Below are 21,501 nucleotides of genomic sequence, written 5' to 3' on the forward strand. Positions count from 1 at the left end.
AAAATATATTTAATATCTATAAAATATGTTAAGTAATATATCAATTTATGTGGGTATATTTGCATATATGAAAACATACACACACTATATATAGTGGAATATAATTATATCTATATCTAACCATATTGTTCAGGCCAGTGCAGAACCTGGCATTCCGTATAAAAGATTCTGGATTTTGTTAAAATGCCAGTAACAAAATATATACTTTATATATGAAGTAGGATATTCTGGGACAGTCTTCTAGCAAAACATACTTCATATATACTAGCATGTAACTTTGACTTCTCAAACCTCACCATTCTTTTTCTTATTTACTCTGAGTCCCAGAGAAACAGAACTATCTTCTACGCAAGCTTCCACCATTTCTTTTTTCTTTCTCCCTTGTAACTCTGTCAAAAGTTATAACTGCAAGCAAGCAATAATCATCTCTGTCTCACTTCTGACTAACCTAGTTTCAACTAATGAATAATGAATCCAGAGTCTCCCATTTCAAAGAAATTAAAATGGGTCATATAAAAAATTTGGAATTGTTCAGCTGGGAATAAGAATTGCCCAGTAAATGAAGACCAAACCATTCTCTTGCTAGGTTCTAGGAAGATCGAGGAATTCATTAATCAAGGCAACTGTGCAGCAAGGGCCAAGAAAAAAATATCCAAGGGATACCAGGAAAGTGAATTGAACAACTAAAAATGTCTTCTATATGGATACTTTATACCTGTTGCATCCTTTATTTTATATATATTTTCCTTTCTTGCTTAAAAGATCAGAGCTATTGTTCTCTTTCTGATAACCCAGGAGAAGATACTCCATAAGAGTTCAAGAAAAATATAAATAAGACACTAAAGCTAAGACAAACTACTAGTATTTACAAATTAGAAAAACTTGACAGGAAATCACTTCACACTTCCTCAAGTGGCAATGAAGGAGAACAAAGATTAGATTAGAAAGTCACAAAACTTTTATATCAGGCTAAGGAAATTTAACCTTTATCCTAGAATAAGCAATTAAAAATATCTAAACAGGGGAAGACATAATTACTTCCTACAGAAAGATTAGAGAGAAGTTACAAGAGAGAAAGAGGATTTAAAAGACTACTGTGACATTACACAGAAGAGATGGGTAACAGTGAATTCAAATGAGCATGATCACAGAGAGAATAAAAAGGTGGGAAAAATGTGATCAACACAGTTAAGATGATTCAGTTTTGACAACTAAAAGAATCTGGTACACAGAACAAAAAATAACAAAAAAAACCTTGCAGTTTCAAAGTTGAGTGTTCAGGAGAAAAGCCAGGCAATTAACTGAAATGATGAACAGAGAAAGAAATAAAAGTTCAAGAGAAAAAAGATGTGTTTTGATCAAATATATTAATGGAATGGTTACATAAACATTCCATCAAATAGTAGTAAATGGGTAGCTAAACATAGACCTACAGTCAACACCAGGAAAAGGGTAAAAGTTTCTGTTTCCAAATTCACCCTTGAAATTCCAAAATAAGTATCACAACATATTTATTATTCAAATTTTTGTGACATTTTAAAAAAAGAATATATTTCAATTATAATGTACATATTTTCACATACTAACATCTCTGAAATAGATATGCTTACAAATGATGACATGAAATGATATAAATGTTTTCACATTTTTCATGATACAAAAAATATTGGTACATTTTACCATAAATGGCATCAAAAATCAATTAAATACAGCAATCCTAGACCAACCTGAAAACATACTAATATCCTAATTCAAAAATACTCACGTTTTTCAGTTAATGCTACTTCACAAATCTCTTTCAATCGAGTTATGAGAAGCTGATCAGCCACCACAAGAACGCTACATATAAAATCCACATTTTGAGATTCTAAAAAAAAAAAAAGGAAACAAGCATCACTCTTCATTGCTTTACAAACATAACACCTAGGAAAAACAAGTAATTAAGAGAGTAAAAGAGAATTATACGGTTATTTTCTAAATGTTGGAATTGTAACTATGATAAAAAGTAATAATATAAAAATATTTCTACCTAGAAAGAAACACAACAAAATGCTCTGGTTCACGCTAAGACCACAAAATGAGCAACCTGAGTTGATCTTTTTAGTGGAGAGGGCTACTACAATGCCTGACTTATTTAAAATCTCCCATGTTGTTAAACCAACATTTCTCAAATTAATAAATAGGAGGGAAAGTCAAATCTCAACCTCAAGTTTAATATAGGTATGTGTTAACATATAAATAAACATCTATGTGTATATATGAGGGAAGGAAAGGGATTAGGGATAAATAATGCTCTTAGGCTTCCTTATTTAAAACAAATCTGGTGCCCTAGCTGATTTGGCTCAGTGGATAGAGTGTCGGCTTGCAGACTGCAGGGTCCCAAGGTCGATTCTCAGTCTCTCAGTCAAGGCCACATGCCCAGGTTGCAGGCTCGATCCCCAGTAGGGGGCGTGCAGGAGGCAGCCGATCAATGAATCTCATCACTGATCTTTCTATATCTCTCTCCCTCTCCCTTCCTCTCTGAAATCAATAAAGATATATTTAAAAACAAACAACAATGAAAATGCACATGGTTATCTAAGAGTACATTTTTTTTAAACTACAGGAATTCCTTAATTTAAAATAACCTTATTGGTCCAGCGTACTAATGGCCGTAAGAAATGCCCCTGAGCCACTGCCAGAATAACAACATAAATAGAAAAAAAAAACACCAAAGGAAAAAAGGGGGAGAAATAGTTAAGAAGAAAAAAGTGGAGAGATGGAGTCATTGGAAATGGCAAATTAAGGACTATTTTCAAAATTTCTCTCCTCCAACAAAGGCAATGAGAATAATGCAAAAAAAAAAATTGTCAAAACAACTTTTTCAGAATTCTAAAAATTAGCCAAATACTTGTAATGATCTGGGGAGTGCTGACTCACAGAAATTTAGCTAAATCTTGGTAAGACAGTGAGCTTTGAGACATTGCAGCTTTTCTTCCTTATATCCTCCTCTCCCCTCTATCACAGTAGTCTTAAAACCAACAATCATGCAATTACAGTGGAAATGAAGAACTACAACCACTGGAGGAGACAGAACTATTGTGAAGCAACATTATTTTTTTAAAGTCATTATTTGACTTGTCTGGCTATTCCCTGGAAACCCCACCCACTAGCAGGGTGTGTCTTTAATGCACCTACTCAAAGCTTGCCCAATGTGAATAGTCTCTTCCTTTGGGGCATTTATTAAAAACAATCATCAGTAATTGTCTCACACTGAATCTGACTGAGACAATGATAAAGGATGGAGCAAACAAGAAACATAAAACTAGAAAAACACTTGAATAGCTAGGAAAAGAGATATTATGACTGAATGTTTGTGTCCCCTGGAAATTCACATGTAAAAGCTCTAATTTAAATATAGTATAGCTATATTTGGAGTTGGAGCCTCTAAGGAAGTAATTACGGTTAAATAAAATAAGAGGTTATTATACAATGATAAAGGGGTCACCAATACATCAATAGGATAATAACAATTATAAAGATATATGCAAACAACATTGAACCTAAATATATAATGGAACTATTAACAGAATGAAAGGCAGAAACAGACATCAATAGCCCTAGCTGGTTTGGCTCAGTGGATAGAGCGTCGGTAGGGCCTGCAGACTGAAGGGTCCGGGTTCGATTCCGGTCAAGGGCACATGCCTGGGTTGTGGGCTCAGTCCCCAGTGTGGGGCGTGCAGGAAGCAGCCAATCAATGATTCTCCCTCATTGTTGATGTTTCTATCTCTCTCTCCCTCTCCCTTCCTCTCTGAAATCAATAAAAATATATATTTTTTAAAATAGACATCAATATATAATAATAAAGGAGGGCTTCATATTCAACGTATGGATAGATCATCCAGTTGAGAAAAATCAGTACAGAAACAGCAGACCTGACCAACACTATAGATCAAATGGCCCTAACAGACACATGCAGAGCATTCCATCCAAATGAAGCAAATACATATTTCTCTCAAGTGCACACAAAACATTCTATAGAAGAGATCATATGTTAGGCCACCACAAGTTTCATCAATTTAAAAAGATGAAATCATACCAAGTATCTTCTCCTAATAAAAAGGTAAAAAACTAGAACAACAAGAGAAAATTTGGAATATTCACATATGTGGAAATTAATCAACACAGTCCTAAACAACCAGTGAGTCAAAAAAGAAATCAAAGAGAAAGCAAAAAATACCTTTTGAGACATATGAAAATGGAAACACAACATACCAGAACTGATGGTATGAAGCAAAAAACAAGTTCTAACAAGAAAGTTTATGCTGATAAATGCCTTAACAAGAAAGAATTCAAAGGAATAACCTTCAATATTTTGCACAACAAAGAACAAGAAAAATCACAAAGGAAGCCCAAAGTTAGAAGAAAGGAAATAATAAAAATTACAGCAGAAATCAATGAACTCAATACTGAAAAACACCAAATTTAAGAGTTGGTTGTTTGAAAAGATAAATAAAATTAACAAACATTTAAGTAGACTAAGGAAAAAAAAAAAAAGAGAGGACTCCAATAAAACCATAAATGAAAGAAGAGAAATTACAAATGATACCACGGAAATACACAGGATCATAAGTGACTACTTATTACGAACAATTAAATGCCAATGAATTGACAATCTAGTATAAATGAATGAATTCCAACAAGTGTACAATCATGAAGATCTGAACAGGCCAATTACAGAGTAAAAAGAGTGAATCAGTAATCAAAACTTTCCCCAAAAAGATTAGATGGCTTCACCAGTGAATTTCACCAAACATTTAAAAGAAAAATTAACACTGGCCCTTCTCAAACTTGTCCAAAAAGTGAAAAGAAACACTTCCAAAGTCATTTTATGAAGTCAGCATTATCCTGATACCAAAGTCATGCATGATACTACAAAAAAATTAAAGAATAATATCCCTGATAAACATACAAGCGAAAATCCTTAATAAAATATTAGTAATTCAAATTCAACAGTATTAAAAGTATTACACACCATGATCAAGTAGGATTTATGTCTGAGATGCAAAAAAAGATTCAATACATCAAATCAATAAATATGATACACTACATTAACCAAATAAAGGATAAAAATCATGTGATCATCTCAATAGATGCAGAAAGTACACATGAAAAAATTTAATATCCATTCATGATCAAAACTCTACAAAATTAGGTATAAAAGGAATGTACCACAATACAATAAAGGCCATATATGACAAGCCCATAGCTAACATAATACTCAAAAGTAAAAATATGAAAGCTAATCACCCTAAAATCAGGAAGATCTATTCACCACAGTACTAGAAGTCCTAGCCAGAGGAATCAGGCAAGAAAAATAAATAAATGACATCCAAGTTGGAAAGGAAAAAATTGAACTGTCTCTATTTGCAGATGATAAGATCCTATATATAGAAACCCTAGAGATTCCACTAAAAAGCTATGAAAATAAACAAATTCAGTCAAGTTGAAGGATACAAAACCAACATTAAAAAAAAAATCAGTTGCTTTTCTATGCCTAATGAACTATCCTTAAAAGTAATAAACAAAAAAGTCCCATTTACAATTACATCAATATAAAATACAGGAATAAATTTAACCAAGAAGATGAATGATCTGTATGCTAGAAAATACAAAACACTGAGGAAAGATACAGAAAAAGACACAAATAAATGGAAAGATATACTATGTTCATGGACTGGAAGAATTGATACTGTTAAAATGTCCATTCTACCCAAAGCAATCTACAGATTCAATAAAACCCCATCAAAATTCCAATGGCATTTTTCACGGAAATAAAAAATAAAATAAAAAGCAGCGTGGAGGGACTGGAGAGTGTCATGCTAAGTGAAGTAAGTCAGTCAGAGAAAGAGAAGTATCACATGATCGTACTCATATGTGGAATCTAAGTAACAAAATAAACTGTTGACAGAGTGGATCCAGAGACATGGAAGCATGGAAGAGTGAGGAATCTCAGAGGGAAAGGCAGGGGAGGGTGGGTAGGAGAGTTAATCAACCAAAGACCTTGTATGCATGGACAGACAATAGGGTGCTGAAGGCCTGGGGCAAGGGACATGTGTGGGCTGGAGGGGGTCAATGGGGGGATAAACGGGGACATGTATAATACTTTCAACAATAAAGAATTATTTAAATAATAATATTACTAATTAAAAAGCAATCCTAAAATTCATATGGAATCACAAAAAATCCCTGAATATCCAAAGCAATCTTGAAAAAAAGAACAAAACTGGAGGCATGGCACTTCCAATTTTAAACTCTATTACAAAGCTATAGTAATCAAAATGGTAATTTATTAGTATAAACACACATAGACCAGTGAAACAGAATTAGAGAGCCCAGAAATAAACCTCCATATATACAGTCAACCAATTTTTGACAAAGGTGTCAAGAATACAAAATGGGGAAAGGACAGTCTCTTCAACAGAGTGTTAGGAAAATTAAATGTTTGCAGGCAAGAGAATGAAAGTGAACCCATACACAAAACTCAACTCAAAATGGATTAAAGATTTTAAAGTGAGACCTTAAACCATAAATCTCCTAGAAGAAAACACGAGGGGGAAAAAACCTAAACATTGATCTTGGCGAAAATTTTCAGACATGACACCAAAACCACATACTACAAAAGCAAAAAGAAACAAGTGGGATTACATGAAACTAAAAAGCTTCGGTAGAGCAAGAAAAAAAAGGGAATCAACAAGATGAAAAGACAACCTTTGGAGTGGAAGAAAATCTGCAAACCATATCTGAAAAGGGGTTAATATGCAAAATACTTAAGAACGCCTACAACTTAAGAGCAAAAAATAAGTAACTCAGTTAAAAAATGGGCAAAAGACCTGAACAGATAATATACAAAGACATACAAATGGCCATCAAGGTATATGAAAAGGTACTCAATATCACTAGTATATAATCATCAGGGAAATACAAATCAAAACCACAATGAGTTGTTAGGATGGCTACTATCAAAAAACAAAAAGTATTGATGAGGATATGGAAGGATCACTTGTGCACTGTTGACCATTAAATTGGTGCAGCCACTATGGCAAACAATATGGAGGTTCCTCAAAATATTAAAAATAGAAATACTGTATGATACAGCAATACTACTTTTGGGTATTTAGCCTAAGGAATTGAAATCAGGATCTTGAAGACATACCTGTACTTTAAACAAGGGGAAAAGCAGGCAAGACAGAATTTTTGTAGTCTATTGGTCAAAACTATACTCCCTGTTGTCAATTCATCTCAATCACAGAAGTAGTTGTGTCTGAAGCTTTAAACCCAATCACACTTTAAACCCATTAAAAACAATTTTTACAGAGTTCATTTTCACATAGGTAAGGAAAACTTGCTTTTTCTATGTCTTTACTGTTAGTAATCATGCCTATTGCTAATTCTAAATTAAGCCTGTGTTGAAGACTTATTTCAATTAAGAGTAGAAATTAAGATTCATGTTTTTACCATTATTCAATTATATCTTAAAGATTTAAAATACCCTATCTCTTATTAATACCTTTTATCAACACAGCTTCATCAGTATAGAGGTAGTCCAAAATAACTTTCAGTATGTCAGACTGTATTGGCATTTCTAGAGCTGCACAACTGGAAGCCTAAATAAAATAAAATAAAATAAAACAATTAACTTAAACTAGAAAATACTACTATATACTGATTGAGATTGGTACAAAAATTTTGAAGAAGAATCACATCAAATGCAAAAGAATATAACATTTATAAAACACAAAGCTAAAATAAGATAGTTTTATTTTTAAATTGCCTTATAACATGAAAAAGGATCAAGAAAAATTGAGATAAACACACTGCATTCTAAATTTCCAAATAATAGGGAAATTTTGATTTAAGTAGCTTTTCTGCACTAATTTTCATTTCTAAGTATTGCTATTTTCCAGCAGGCTTATTGCATAAAGTTTAGTACAAAAGAAAAACTGAGTTAAAATATCAGGTTCCCATTGTTACTTTCTTTAGTATATAACCTCCCCAAAATCTAAAGAAGTTTTGTTAACCAACCTAGTTGGTTTATACTTAAATCTTACCTCGATCCATGAGCTACTACTCAGCATACTATGAAAATAATCTGAAAGAAAAAAATATCAATAAGAATAGTGAAACAATACTGAAACAAATAAATCAGCAACTAAGAAAAGGTGTACCTACCAAGTCTAGCACAAAGAACACATTTATGACAAGGAAATTCCTTTCCATCCACTGATTTCATGGTCACATCATACACAAATGAACTGCAAGAAAAACGTTTAATTAAAGCAAGAGCAATTTCTTTACATGTTTAGCAAATAAGAAAGTTCTTTATAGAATTTGGCTTGGCTTTTGACTTTCTTTTCATTAAAGGCAGCAGAGTATAAACAACTTGAGAATATATAATGAAGTACTTCATCTCCTTCCATTTTACAATAAAAATAATATTTAAATAGGAAACTGAATTCAGATAAATATTCAAAAACCTTTCCTCTAACTTTTCTTTTTCATTACTGGCCAATAATATAATGGTAAGTTACAGCACAGTCAAAGGTCTTTAATTCACTTATTTGTACAACCCATTCTATTCTAAGCATAATCCAGATATCTCCAGTTTCTCTTTCTCTAAAAACTTCACCTATAAGTAAATACCTAAAAACAAAATCCTACCTATTAAAAGAGTAATATGCAAATTAACCATCACTCCACTATACCCACAAGCCACGCCCACTAACCATGCCCACCAGCCAATCAGAGCGAGTATGCATATAAACCCAACCAAGATGGCTACAGCAACAGAGAGCAGGAGGGAGGCTTGGGTTTCCCAGGCAATGGAAGAAGCAAAGCTTTCCACACACCCTGGCCAGCCCAGGCCTCCGCTTAAGGCTACAAAGTTTCAATTATAGAAGATACACAAACTTCAACAGAAATGGCTGCCAGCCACAGAGTGAGCAGGAGGCTTGGCTCTGCTCCAAGCTACAAAGTTTCAATTGTAGAAGGTAAATAAATTCCAGATACCAGGGCCTCCGCTTGGGCCTGCAAACTACCACAGGCCCCTCGCTCAGGCCGCCCCACACCCCAAGGGAACCCCCACCCTGATCCGGGACACCCTTCAGGGCAAACCAGCTGGCCCCCACCCCTGTACCAGGCCTCCATCCTATCTAATAAAAGGGTAATATGCAGATTGACCATCACTCCAACACACAAGATGGCTGCCCTAATGTGGTCAAAGATCCTGGCCCCATGTGGACACAAGATGGCCACCACAAGATGGCCAGCAGGGGAAGGCAGTTGGGAGGCACCAGGCTTGCAAGGGAGGGCAGTTGAGAGGGACCAGGCCTGCAAGGGAGGGCAGTTGGAGGCGATCAACCCTGCAGGAGAGGGCAGTTAGGGGTGACCAGGCTGGCAGAGGAGGGAAGTTAGGGGCAAACAGGCTGGCAGGGGAGCAGTCAGGCATCAATCAGGCTGGCAGCGGAGTGGTTAGGGGGTGATCAGGCTGGCAGGCGGAAGCGGTTGGGGCAATCAGGAAGGCAGGCAAGCGAGCAGCTGGAAGCCAGCAGTCCTGGATTGTGAGAGGGATGTCCGACTGCCCGTTTAGGCCCGATCCCACCGGGCCTAAAGGGGCAGTCGGACATCCCTCAAGGGGTCCCAGATTTGAGAGGGTGCAGGCTGGGCTGAGGGACACCCCCCCCACTCCCGTGCACGAATTTCGTGCACCGGGCCTCTAGTATTTAATAATATACTATCAGTATAGTATAATCATCACTGAAAAGATTTACAAAGGAATCATCATAATGATGAAGAGGCATAATCAGTTTGATTTTGGAGTTAACATTTCCTATTGATCAAAAAAATGCAAAATGCAGGCAAGAAAAAATAATTAAATTTCTTTCTTAATTAGAAAGTAATCAGAAAAATTAATTGTACCAGTCTATTAAACAGTTAATATTTTATCCATTTACTTCAACAACTCTCCATTATTTCCAAAAATGAAGAATATTAGTAACGGTAAAAGTGTATCTACCTATACATTTTGCTTCATATGTAAGAAGAGTTCTATTTCTATACTTAGGTCCCAAAATCTAGAGATAAAAAGTTTACTTTCATTTCCTAACTTACCATTTTTTCTGATTTAGCTTTGGTTTGTTACCAGTTTTCTTGGCAATAACATTAATTTTTTCATTTTCAAATCTGACTCCATCTAATCTATCAACAAGAAGAGATAAAAATTAACAGTGTGTATATTTCCCTACCAAAACAAACAAGCAACAAAAATCCAACAAATCCAAAACAAACAAGCAACAAAAATCCAACAAATCAAATCTGAACATGATTATATAACTTGTATCACCTGGAAAAATATCTCAAAGAACTCCCACTCTGTGGTAAAGAAATAATCATACATTCTCTTTCAATTTTACTTAGAATTCAAAATGTATTAAAATATCACTACTGACCAAAAAATAGTAATTTTTTAAAAATCAAAGGTATGGTATAAAGCCTTTCATTGTTTTTAAATAGAAAATATGCACTCCTCCCCATCTCCCACCCCACAACTAAGGTTACACTGCCATAGGCAATATAAATACCTTAAAAATAGAGAATTCCAAAAAGTCTGGTCTGTAATATGACAAATACCGTCAGCATCTTTACATGTGTTATATGACAAAACTACACAAACAATATGAAGTCAGTGATATCCCTCCCATTTTGTATACTGAAAAACTAAAATACAAAGAAACTAAGAAACCTGACCCAGCTAGTTATAGTAAAGCTAAGAGACATACAGAGGTCTTTCTAACTCCAAAGAGAGTACTCTTTCCAGCAACCACACTGCCTGCCCCTCTAGATCTCTATTACACAAACACCATAGAGAGTTCAAACCCAGTAACAGTCTTCCCATATGTGAATGTTTTAATCCAGGGAATCCCATAGCAGCTTTAGCAGAAAATGAAGAAAACAAACAAACACGTACCTGCCCACAAAAAGGGAAGTGGGGAGGGAGGGAGAAAGAGAACAGCAAAGGAAAAGGTAATTTTTAAAAGGAGGACATACAAGAATAGATATTAAGGAGGAGCCATACCTACTACACAAATTACTGAAACCAAATTTCTTTGCAACATTTTGCAACATTCTTACAGGATCATCTTCCCCAACACTTTTTACTTTTTTGGAAGATTTGAGTTTGCTTCTCTGTTTTTCACTAATTGTATGTGCTTGATTACTTTTATAAACTTCAAATGCTGATTTCTGATTATCTTCATGGGAATTCATTTTATTCAAATGAGGATTCAGAGTACCCTGATATTCTTCTGGTTTTTTGTTTAAGATAATTCTTGGTTTGAAGCCATGAGTTAAAAAGTCACAAGTATCTGTGTATATAAATTGTAAAAGGTATTCAAACAAGTCAGGATGGACCTTCTCTACCACAAAGAGAGGGCATCCTACAGAATCTTCGTCTTTCCGGTAAACATCTGTAAAGTCTAAAGAAGTACCATCTGAAAGGAACAATTTCTGAAAAAAGTCAGAACGCAACGCCAAAATATATTTATGAGCAGGGAAGATTCTGTTGCCAACTTGAAATGTCACATCATGGATGCTGTCCATTTCATCTGCTTCCCTCAACAGTTTGCCCAGCTCTTCAAGAAAAGATGATGAAGACACAGCTGGAATTTCATAAAGGCTAGAAATAAAACCAAAAAATCATTTTTACTTACAAGAAAAAATTTTTAAAAAGCATCCCTAGCCCGGCTGGTGTGGCTCCGTGCTTGAGCATCGACCCATGAACCAGGAGGTCACAATTTGATTCCTGGTCAGGACACATACCCAGGTTGCCAGCTCGATCCCCAGAATGGGGCATCTAGGAGGCAGTGGATCAATATTCTCTCTCATCATTGATGCTTCTATCTCTCTCTCCCCCTCTCCCTTCCTCCCTCTGGAATCAATAAAAAAATTTTAAAGCATCCCTAGCCAATTCTCCATTTAAAGTGCAATGTCTTTTTTATTTGCTAAACTTAGAAAATTTTACATTTGGCATTTCCTAAAATATAAGAATATTGCACAGTCTTAGATATTGTATCACCCTTTAAATTTTTCTATTCCTTTTTCTCCTAAACTAAAATGATAAGAATTAAGTTTTCCTTTGAAAGCAGTGTTTTCTCTTTCAACAAAGAAACACTAAAATATAAATTTCGAATGACTATTTCATAGAAAATTTTTAAATGATAAAAATAACTAAAAACATTCAAAAAAGGATACAGTTCTCAACCTCTTCCTCTTTTATGTCCATTTATTTTACAAGTAAAGAAAAATATATAAAGAATTGAGTAAATATTTTGGGTCCCAAATCCTAGAATAGGTCAGAAACTCAAGGAAGTAAAAATAAACACACACACAGACACACAATTGGTCTGTAACCCTGTGTCTTTTAGTACTTTAAGAGTGCTATCACACCTTCCCAATCTACATTTTATCCTTCCAGGTCTGGGAGACCAACCCTCTTGGTTTGCCTGAGACAGAGTGGTCTCCCAGTGCTAAATACAGAATAGGCATGGGCAAAACAGGATGGTCACCCTACTTCTAGTACTTCTTTCCTTTTCAATACTTGATATTTACCTTAACCTGTCATCTCTCTACTAGTGTGACTTAAAAGATTTGTATAGAGATTCACACTACCCGACCCTACAGGTGACTCTACACTAACTCTTATCAATTCTCATCATATTCAAGGGTCAGAAATTGTTGCAAACTACGTAACAAATATTCATATTTTTCAGGATCTGGGACCTTAGAGTACATCACAAAGCACTAAAGGTATAAATAAATTTGTGTGCCTATTCTATATAATAAAAGCCTAATATGCTAAATGTCCGACCGTTCGTTCGACCATTCGACCAGTCGCTATGACACGCACTACCAGGGGGCAGATGCTCCGACCAGTAGATTAGCTTGCTGCTGGGGTCCAGCCGATCAGGACTGGGAGAGACGGGCCAGACACACCCTGCAGCCCTCCTGCGTCCCCTCCCCAGCCAGCCAACCTCCTGCGGTCCCTCCCCAGCCCGCTGGCCCCGATCGTGACTGGGCAACACGGGCCAGACATATCCTAGAGCCCTCCCGCGGTCCCTTCCCAGGTCCGATCGTGCACTGCTAGGGTCCCTTGGCCTGGTCTGCAATCTGGGACCCCTCGGGGGATGTCAGAGAGCCGGTTTCGGCCTGAACCCCGCAGGTGGGGCCGAGGGACCCCACCGATGCATGAATCCGTGCATCGGGCCTCTCGTATATACATAAAGATATATGTATACATCTTCAATATTTTCAATAAATATCAGTTTTCAAACAAATTACCAGTGTAACAAATTCTACCTGTGAGTTATCCTGGTAGCATAATTCTATGTCTAAAGTTTCTACAAGACATGGCAACAGCTCTTCAATTAAATCTGGTCTAGGAGCAATGGAAAACAAACAAACACAAAAAAACTCCAGTGATTGTTCCTTCTAAAAGTGAAATGAAATATATACAAGTATACCTTGTTTTAGGATCTGACTGCAGAATTGCAAAGTTGCATCCACTTGGATCTGTGCTGACACTAACAGCTCTGTGGGCAAATGTAAGTTTCTCAAGTCGAATTCTTTCATATACACTATTTGTATCAGAGACACAAGACACATCTGATGAGGAATTATGAAGGTTTGATAAAATCTCTGCTAAAAGGGAAAAAAATCCAATTAATTAAGGTTTTATTAAAATGATTTAGGAAAAATAGAAAAACAATTAGAATACAGAAATATCTTTCATATGTATTCAGTCCATTTGAAAAATTACATCGTCTTTCTCTTTAACACAATGTGCACCCTATATATTGGTTGTATAATGCATGAAATTTTGGGGGGCAAGTCTCAATTATCCATTAATTTCTCCCTTTCAATAAAAAATCCTCCACTTGCAACCAAAGTTATCTTTCTAAAAAGCAAATCTTGTATTAAACGGGATTTTAAAATTCCTGTTTGTATTACAAATATGTAAACTTGGCATCTACATAATTGATTGCTTATTTGTTCCTTTCTTTCCTCCTTCCCCTTTCTTCCACTTATTCAGCAAATATTAGGGTGACTACACTATCTACCATACAGTGATCATCAGTCTATCCGTAGTGATACAGTAGTGAACAAGACAGGCATGTCCCTACCATCTTGGATACACTTCTAGCAGAAAAAACAAACATTAAACAATGATAACATCATTACAAGTCATATCAAGGCTATGAAAGAAAAGTATGAAATTTACATTGAAAAAAATGATTCTGCCTACAGTATGAAGTATATTTAAAGTATATGGAACCAAAGACAAAGATATTAATCCAGAAAATATAAATGATATAGATTGAGGTTGTAGAGATGAAGCTGTAGAAAAGTGTAAAGATTTCAGAAATATTGAGACCAAAATGACAAAACTTGGTGACAATTGGATGCAGAGGGTAAGGGAATTTGGGTGTCAAAGAGAACCATAACCATTTACTTAAATTGAAACACTGAAAAGTAGATGTGGGTGTTTGAGTTCAGTTTTAGACCACTAAATATGATGTAAGTAAGACACAATTTTAAGGACTTCAACATTTATAAGTCAAACCTGAATTCTAGTTACTCTCAAATTCATTCTATTTCAGTCTCAGGGGTTTATTAATATTCCCCCAATACACAGTTACTCCAATTTCTATATTCTCAAAAAAATGTATTAGTATTTGTCTCCATGACTGCAAATCCTATATAATAATAGACAAATATGCAAACTGACCATACCTCCGACACACCCACAAGCCACGCCCACAAGCCACGCCCACCATCCAATCAGAGCGAGCATGCAAATTAACCCAAACCAAGATGGCTACAGCCACAGAGAGCAAAGTTTCCTAGGTAACAGAGGAAGCCAAGCTTTCTGCCTGCCCTGGCCAGGCCTAAGCCTCCACTCAAGCTACAAAGTTTCAGTTATAGAAGGTAAACAAATTCAAACAAATGGCAGCAGAATGGAGCTTGAGAGAGCAGGCCAGGGTTGCCGCCGGCAACAGGGGAAGCAAAGCTTTCTGCACACCCTGGCCGGGCCCACCTGCTTAAGGCAACAAAGTTTCAATTATAACCCCAACACAAATGGCTGCCGGCCGGCCTCAGAGGGAGCCCCAGGCTTGGCTCCGCTCCAGGCTACAAAGTTTCAATTGTAGAAGGAAAATAAATTCCAGATACCAGGGCCTCCGCTTGGGTTGCCAGGGGGCGTGGCCGGTCTGCAAACCACCACAGGCCCCTCGCTCAGGCCGCCCCACACCCCAAGGGAACCCCCACCTGATCCGGGATGTCCTTCAGGGCAAACCAGCTGGCCCCCATCCCTGTACCAGGCCTCTATCCTATCTAATAAAAGAGTAATCTTCAGATTGATCATCACTGCAACACACAATATCACTGCCCCCATGTGGACACAAGATGGCCACCACAAGATGGCCAGCAGGAGAGGGCAGTTGGGAGGCACCCGGCCTGCAAGGGAGGGCAGTTGAGAGGGACTAAGCCTGCAAGGGAGGGCAGTTGGAGGTGATCAACCCTGCAGGAGAGGGCAGTTAGGGGTGACCAGGCCGGCAGAGGAGGGAAGTTGGGGGCAAACAGGCTGGCAGCAGAGTGGTTAGGGAGTGATCAGGCTGGCAGGCAGAAGCGGTTAGGGGCAATAAGGAAGGCAGGCAGGCAAGCAGTTGGGAGCCAGCAGTCCTGGATTGTGAGAGGGATGTCCGACTGCCCGTTTAGGCCCGATCCCGGGATCGGGCCTAAAGGGGCAGTCGAACATCCCTCAAGGGGTCCCAGATTGGAGAGGGTACAGGCTGGGCTGAGGGACAACCCCCCTCCGTGCACGATTTTCGTGCACTGGGCCTCTAGTATTTATATACATGACTATGCCCCTACAAATTTGAGTGTCTCAGAACAAGGGCCCATTTTATATATTTTAGTATTATTAAACCTGGCCCTATACCTAGCATATAGTAAATGTACCTTAATGTCAACAGACTTGACTAATTTATAAGGAAATGAAAACAAATAATTATCCAAAAATCATTATTTTGTGGCTTTATGATTTTGAAAAACATGTTTATATAATTACAAATGTAATTTATATATTTTTAGCATATAATAACTGATTTGTTCATTCAACAGACAACTACTATGTGCCAGGAAATATGCTGAATGCTAAGGATATAGAACAGACATGGTCCTTGCCATTTTATAGTCAATAGGAGACAAGCATTTAAAAAATTAATCACAAAGATAAATACATAAGAACAAGTAAAAATAAGTTGCATGATGAAAATACAAAGGGAATATTATAAGTGAAACCGGATAACTCAGTTTAGATTGAGGAATCAGTAAAAAATATTTTTGATGAAGTATAAATGAAGCTGAGATGTAAAAAATTAGGAAAGGCCCTGGGACTAATCACAACTGGGGTGAAAGGAAGAAACTCCAAGAGTCAGGCAGGGGCCTAATAGGCCATGTGTTGGTAATGAACAAACAATTAAAGAGTTTTTAAACACAGACATATTAGGATCTGATCTTAAAAGCTCACTCTAGTAATCACTGAGAATAGATAAAAGGAAACAAGAGTGGAAATAAGAAAATTATTTTTTCAGTAGTCCATGTGACTTGGGCTAGGGTGGGAGCAATGAGATGTGAAGAGATAAATAAATTCTAGTTTTTCTGGGAGAAAAAAAAAAATCAACTGATTATTAATCATGGATGAAAGAAAAAGTCACTAACCTTAGTTAAAAAACAATGCAATTAATCCGCAAGTTTATAAATTTATAATCAGATAATTAAGAATGAACTATACATACAGCCCTGCAGGAATGGCTCAGTGAATTGAGCATCATCCCATGGACCAGGAGGTCCTGGGTTCGATTCCCGGTCAGGGCACATGCTTGGGTTGTGAGCTAAATCCCCAGTGGGGAGCATGCAGGAGGCAGCCAATTGATGTGTTTCTATCATTGATGTTTCTATCTCATCCTCCCTCTCCCTTCCTCTCTGAAATCAATAAAAATATTTTTTTTTAAAAAAAGAATGAACTATATAATGAAAAATTTCTACTTCCACTGGTGGCATCTTAAAACTATCCTTTATATTAATCAAGAAATGAAAAAAAACTTGTTTTCAATTATTCAGCAATTGTTTTAAAAAGCTATACTTTTTAAAATTCTCAATGAACATAAAAACTTTATTTTTCCTGTGATTTTTCTCTAAGTCATGTAACATAACTTTTAAACCTTTAATTTTATCCTATATAATAAAAGCCCAGCAACCGAACGGCAGAAAGGCCAGAACAACCGGTTGACCAGTCACTATGACATGCACTGACCACCAGGGGGCAGACACTCAGCGCAGGAGCTGCCCCCTGGTGGTCAGTGCTCTCCCACAGTGGGAGCGCCGCTCATCCCGGTCAGCCAAGCGGGAGCAGCCACTCAGAGGGCGAGTCCACAGCCACTTGGCTGACTGGAATGAACAGCTGCTCCCACAGCAGGCTGATCCCAGCAGGCCACGCTCCCCACAAGTGCACGAATCCCATGCACTGGGCCTCTAGTATATATATATAAATATGTAAAAAAAAACAAAAAACAATAAGCATTAAGCTACTAAATTCTCAATTTGGGGAGAAAGACAAAAAAGGGAGTTTGGAAGATGGTTCACAACCATCTGGGGAGTTGTTTTTTGTTTGCTTGCTTATTTTTTAACTTTACACTTATCTAGCCCTAAAGTAAAGTCTGGCAATTAGTAACAGTGAGCCACTGTTACTGATGAGAATGTACCATGACCTCAGGATATGCTAAGATAGATAAAAAGCTGAAAATTCCAATTTAAATAAATCAAATTCCTTTCACTTACCTGCACATACACAAACCAAAATCAAAAGAGACATAAGGGTAAATCTTAGGAAATTAAAAGTTACCTGAAAGGAACCTTTATGTGCCATTCACATCTATGAACTGACCTTTCTTTTCAGAACTCTTTCTTTTTTCATCAAACCATTTCCCTCTAAATCCTTCTCCATCCTGGGTGACAAATAAAATTTCATTCCTATTTAAAGCAATATCAGAAATGAAGACTTGGCGTGGATAAGCCCATCGACACTGCTTCAGAGAACTGCTGACTGATCTCCAGCAAAACACCTAAAATAAACCAAATTACATCCTATATAATAAAAGGCTGATATGCAAATTGTCCCCTCGACTGGGAGTTCCACCAGGAGTTCAACCAGGGGGTGGGGCCAGCCAGCCAACCACCTGCGTCCCCTTGATGGGGCCAGCTGTCCAGACCCCACCCATGCACAAATTTGTGCACCGGGCCACTAGTTGGAATATAAAGCACTATAACACGTGATCAACCAAAAACTGAAATCAAGAGGTAATGTTTCTAAAATAAAGTTCTAAGTAATATGTTTCAATGTTCATTCTGCAGAAAAACCTAGATACCATACAAGTCAAGATGGTTTTTGTGGATGACCTGCTCCTCTCCGATACTGCAGGTAGTATCGGAATAAACGCTCATATATGATTCAGCCCTGTCTCTGCTTAACTGGCTCCAGTAGTGACAGGCAGCACGGACCCACTGATTGTCTGGTTACCTATTCTTGCAACCACGTAGGGATTTAAGTGAGAATTTCTCTGGGTGAGTACTGGGGATCCCACTTGCTGCCTGGACTGGGGGTTCCTGGGGCTGAAGCCTGGACTCTTTATTTGCAGTGCTGCCAGGAATTTTCCTGTTTTGAGTTCCAGCTACAGCCTCGGCAATTCCCATCATCTCACCTGAGACCCACATTGAATCAAGCATTTTTGTAGGAGGAATCAAGCGTGTTTTTAGCATGAGAAGCACTTGCTGCCTCTCATCTGGGCTTCCTTGTAAGGAAGCATGTACTATGTATGGCAGCACTGTGTATGCCACAGGAGGCATTTTACCAGTACTGCCTCTCATCTGGGTGAGCATGATCAGCTCTGGGTGACAAGGGACCTCCAGCCGTCCTTGCCTGGTCTCCGAGCCCTTAGTCTGATCCACTCTGGGACGAGAGACATTGCTCTGCTTCAGTTGGTTTTAAATGCAGGGCATTCTGAGGTTTCTATGGCTAGACAGACAAGGAACATGGTGTGAAGCTCTCATCTGTGTTTTGTGCACACCTGTAAATACTGTACATTGAGAATGTCTGTTAATTATTTTGTGTCTCTTTGTTGTTTGGTTTAATTTGTTAAAAGACGGGCACATCCCACTTTGCTAGGGGCTCCAGCTCCTTGTAGCAGGCTGAACCCGTGGCAGGGATTGCAGGAACTTCCCAGCAGCTGCCAAGAATTCTTAATCTTGGGGACCCTTCCTGCTCTCCCTCTCAAGGCATCAGCTGCTGGAAACTCTTGGCTAGTGAAAGTTCTTGTCTGTCTGTAACGTAACTTGGTTACTGATGTTCTTTGCTTGCTTTCTTATCTTTGGGGGACTTAGTTTGCTCTTCGCCATTTTATGAACATAGGGAATCCTCTGCCTCTTCTGTTTAGGCTTTGTGCCACTCAGAACCTATTTGCTGTGCTGGGTTAGTGTGAGATAAGAGTCTAAGGCTAATGTCCCAGTCCACCCTTTTGAGAGTACTCATTTATTTACTGTAGGGGTTTTTGTTTCTATTTTTCAGATCTCTTCTTGTATATCAGATTTCATATTGTTAGTCTGCTCAGAAGAAAAAAATATGGGAAATAAAATCTTCTAAACCTACCAAGTCTTTCTCTTAGGAGGATCAGATCTGCATAAGTGCCCTTCCCAGGCTGTAGAAATAGCAGTGGGAGGCCACTCCGATTTTGCAAAGAAAACTAAAATAGTACTTTCACATTAAAGTCACTGGAGGCCAAATTTAGCAATTTTTAACAAGTGGCAATACGTTTCTTTGCATGAATTCAGTATGACCTGTTTCCAATTGTGGCTATATTAACCAAGACTTTGACTGGAATGTCATGTCTGAGAGAGACATGTCCAGACTCTGGATGTCACCAGAAAGCTTTAAGAAATGAAGCCAGTAAGAGCACCTTGGAGAAAGCCTGGTACCTTGCTTCGTCACATGGTTCATGGCAGTCTTTTCAGGTTACAAGCCCTACTCAGACTCAGGGAATACCACCTCTAGGCACCATTGCCACCCCCTCCCAGGCCTCACTGTCCCTCTGACAGACAGCAAGAATCTCTTGGCTCTGAAGGAAAAACTTCGTCCCTCCTCAGCACAAAGCAGTTACACAAGAGACCCTGCGTCCCTTTTCTCTGAAAGAATTCAGAGCCAAGGTCCCTGGGACTGTGGTAGGCAGTCAGACAGACCTGAGCAGAGCAAGGGCAAATGGCCAACCAGGGGAGAAATGGACTAGACCCTGAGGTGTGCTTCTCACCACTCCAACTGCTCTGAAGCTGGCAGTGGAGGAACCTATACAGAACTGACTTTTACATTTTGCTGAGTAGAAGTTGGGATACCTACTGATAATATATAGAACTATTCCATTCATTTTGGAAGTCATATACTGGGACCTTTATATGTTGGACCCACGTCTGGGAAAAGGATGCAAGGTTACTGCAGTAGTTCCCTGTAGCAAATGTCTGACTGTTACTGAGTGTTCTAGTTATTATCTTTCAGTATCTAATAACTACAATATGAACTGTTCTGATAACGTCACCTTCCCTTATAGTAATGGACATATTAAGCTGCTGGCTGGTTGGTTTCTGATATCTGGGGTAACTCCCTACCAACAGCACCGAAAGGCCTTAGGATCTTTATGTCTCAGAAACATCACAGGGTCTGAACCAAAAGAGACTTTCTCAAGGCCGTGGCACCAGACTGCAATGACTATCTCCACCTGTGGAGCCCTGCTGCATATATTGCTTTGACCACTTTTGTTATGCTGGTAATGGTAGGCTCCCTTAATGTAGGAAGTTACCCGGCTGGCTTGTAGCATAGTAAAAACCCTGAATGTCACCTCCAAGGCTATATATACATGGAATAAAAGAAGAGCTGAGCCAGATCAGGGAGGCAGTTCTAGAAAATCAGGCCGCAATAGATTATTTGCTGTTGCAGCACAATCATGGTTGTGAGGAATTTAAAGGAATGTACTGTTTTAATCTTTCTGACAATTCTCAGTAATTAGAAAATATATCCAAGATCCTGCATTTGGTGTATTCCATCCCTAGGAACTGCTTTCAAGGCAGAAGCAAATATAGTCCAGCAGGATTAGACTTTTTCATCTAATACTAATCTCATAGATATGAGGTGATAGAAATAACAGTGGGGAAACATTAGGGGCAAAAATAGAATATTGGGGACTAGCTATGGTTATGGGGAATATTAATCATGCTCTGTTAACTATGATTGCCTTGTGTTGGTTAAAGTAAGGACATTATGACCTGGCTGGGAGGTGTACGCCTCCCAGGACCTGGGAGTCAACC

General features: G+C 38.0%; 1 protein-coding gene across 1 annotated transcript in view; it reads right to left on the reverse strand.

Annotated features, from left to right (window-relative positions):
- Positions 1-21,501, reverse strand: part of IBTK (inhibitor of Bruton tyrosine kinase) — an 86,237-nt gene that overhangs the window by 36,513 nt on the left and 28,223 nt on the right. The window contains exons 10-17 of the mRNA XM_028160307.2: positions 18,041-18,218; positions 13,557-13,734; positions 11,114-11,713; positions 10,150-10,236; positions 8,212-8,294; positions 8,091-8,131; positions 7,550-7,646; positions 1,766-1,867 (exon numbers count right to left, since the gene is read on the reverse strand). Of these exons, the coding sequence (XP_028016108.2) occupies positions 1,766-1,867; positions 7,550-7,646; positions 8,091-8,131; positions 8,212-8,294; positions 10,150-10,236; positions 11,114-11,713; positions 13,557-13,734; positions 18,041-18,218 (1,366 nt within the window). The remainder of the gene's footprint in view (positions 1-1,765; positions 1,868-7,549; positions 7,647-8,090; positions 8,132-8,211; positions 8,295-10,149; positions 10,237-11,113; positions 11,714-13,556; positions 13,735-18,040; positions 18,219-21,501) is intronic.

Source organism: Eptesicus fuscus, chromosome 10 (assembly GCF_027574615.1).
Source record: "Eptesicus fuscus isolate TK198812 chromosome 10, DD_ASM_mEF_20220401, whole genome shotgun sequence".
NCBI lineage: Eukaryota > Metazoa > Chordata > Mammalia > Chiroptera > Vespertilionidae > Eptesicus > Eptesicus fuscus.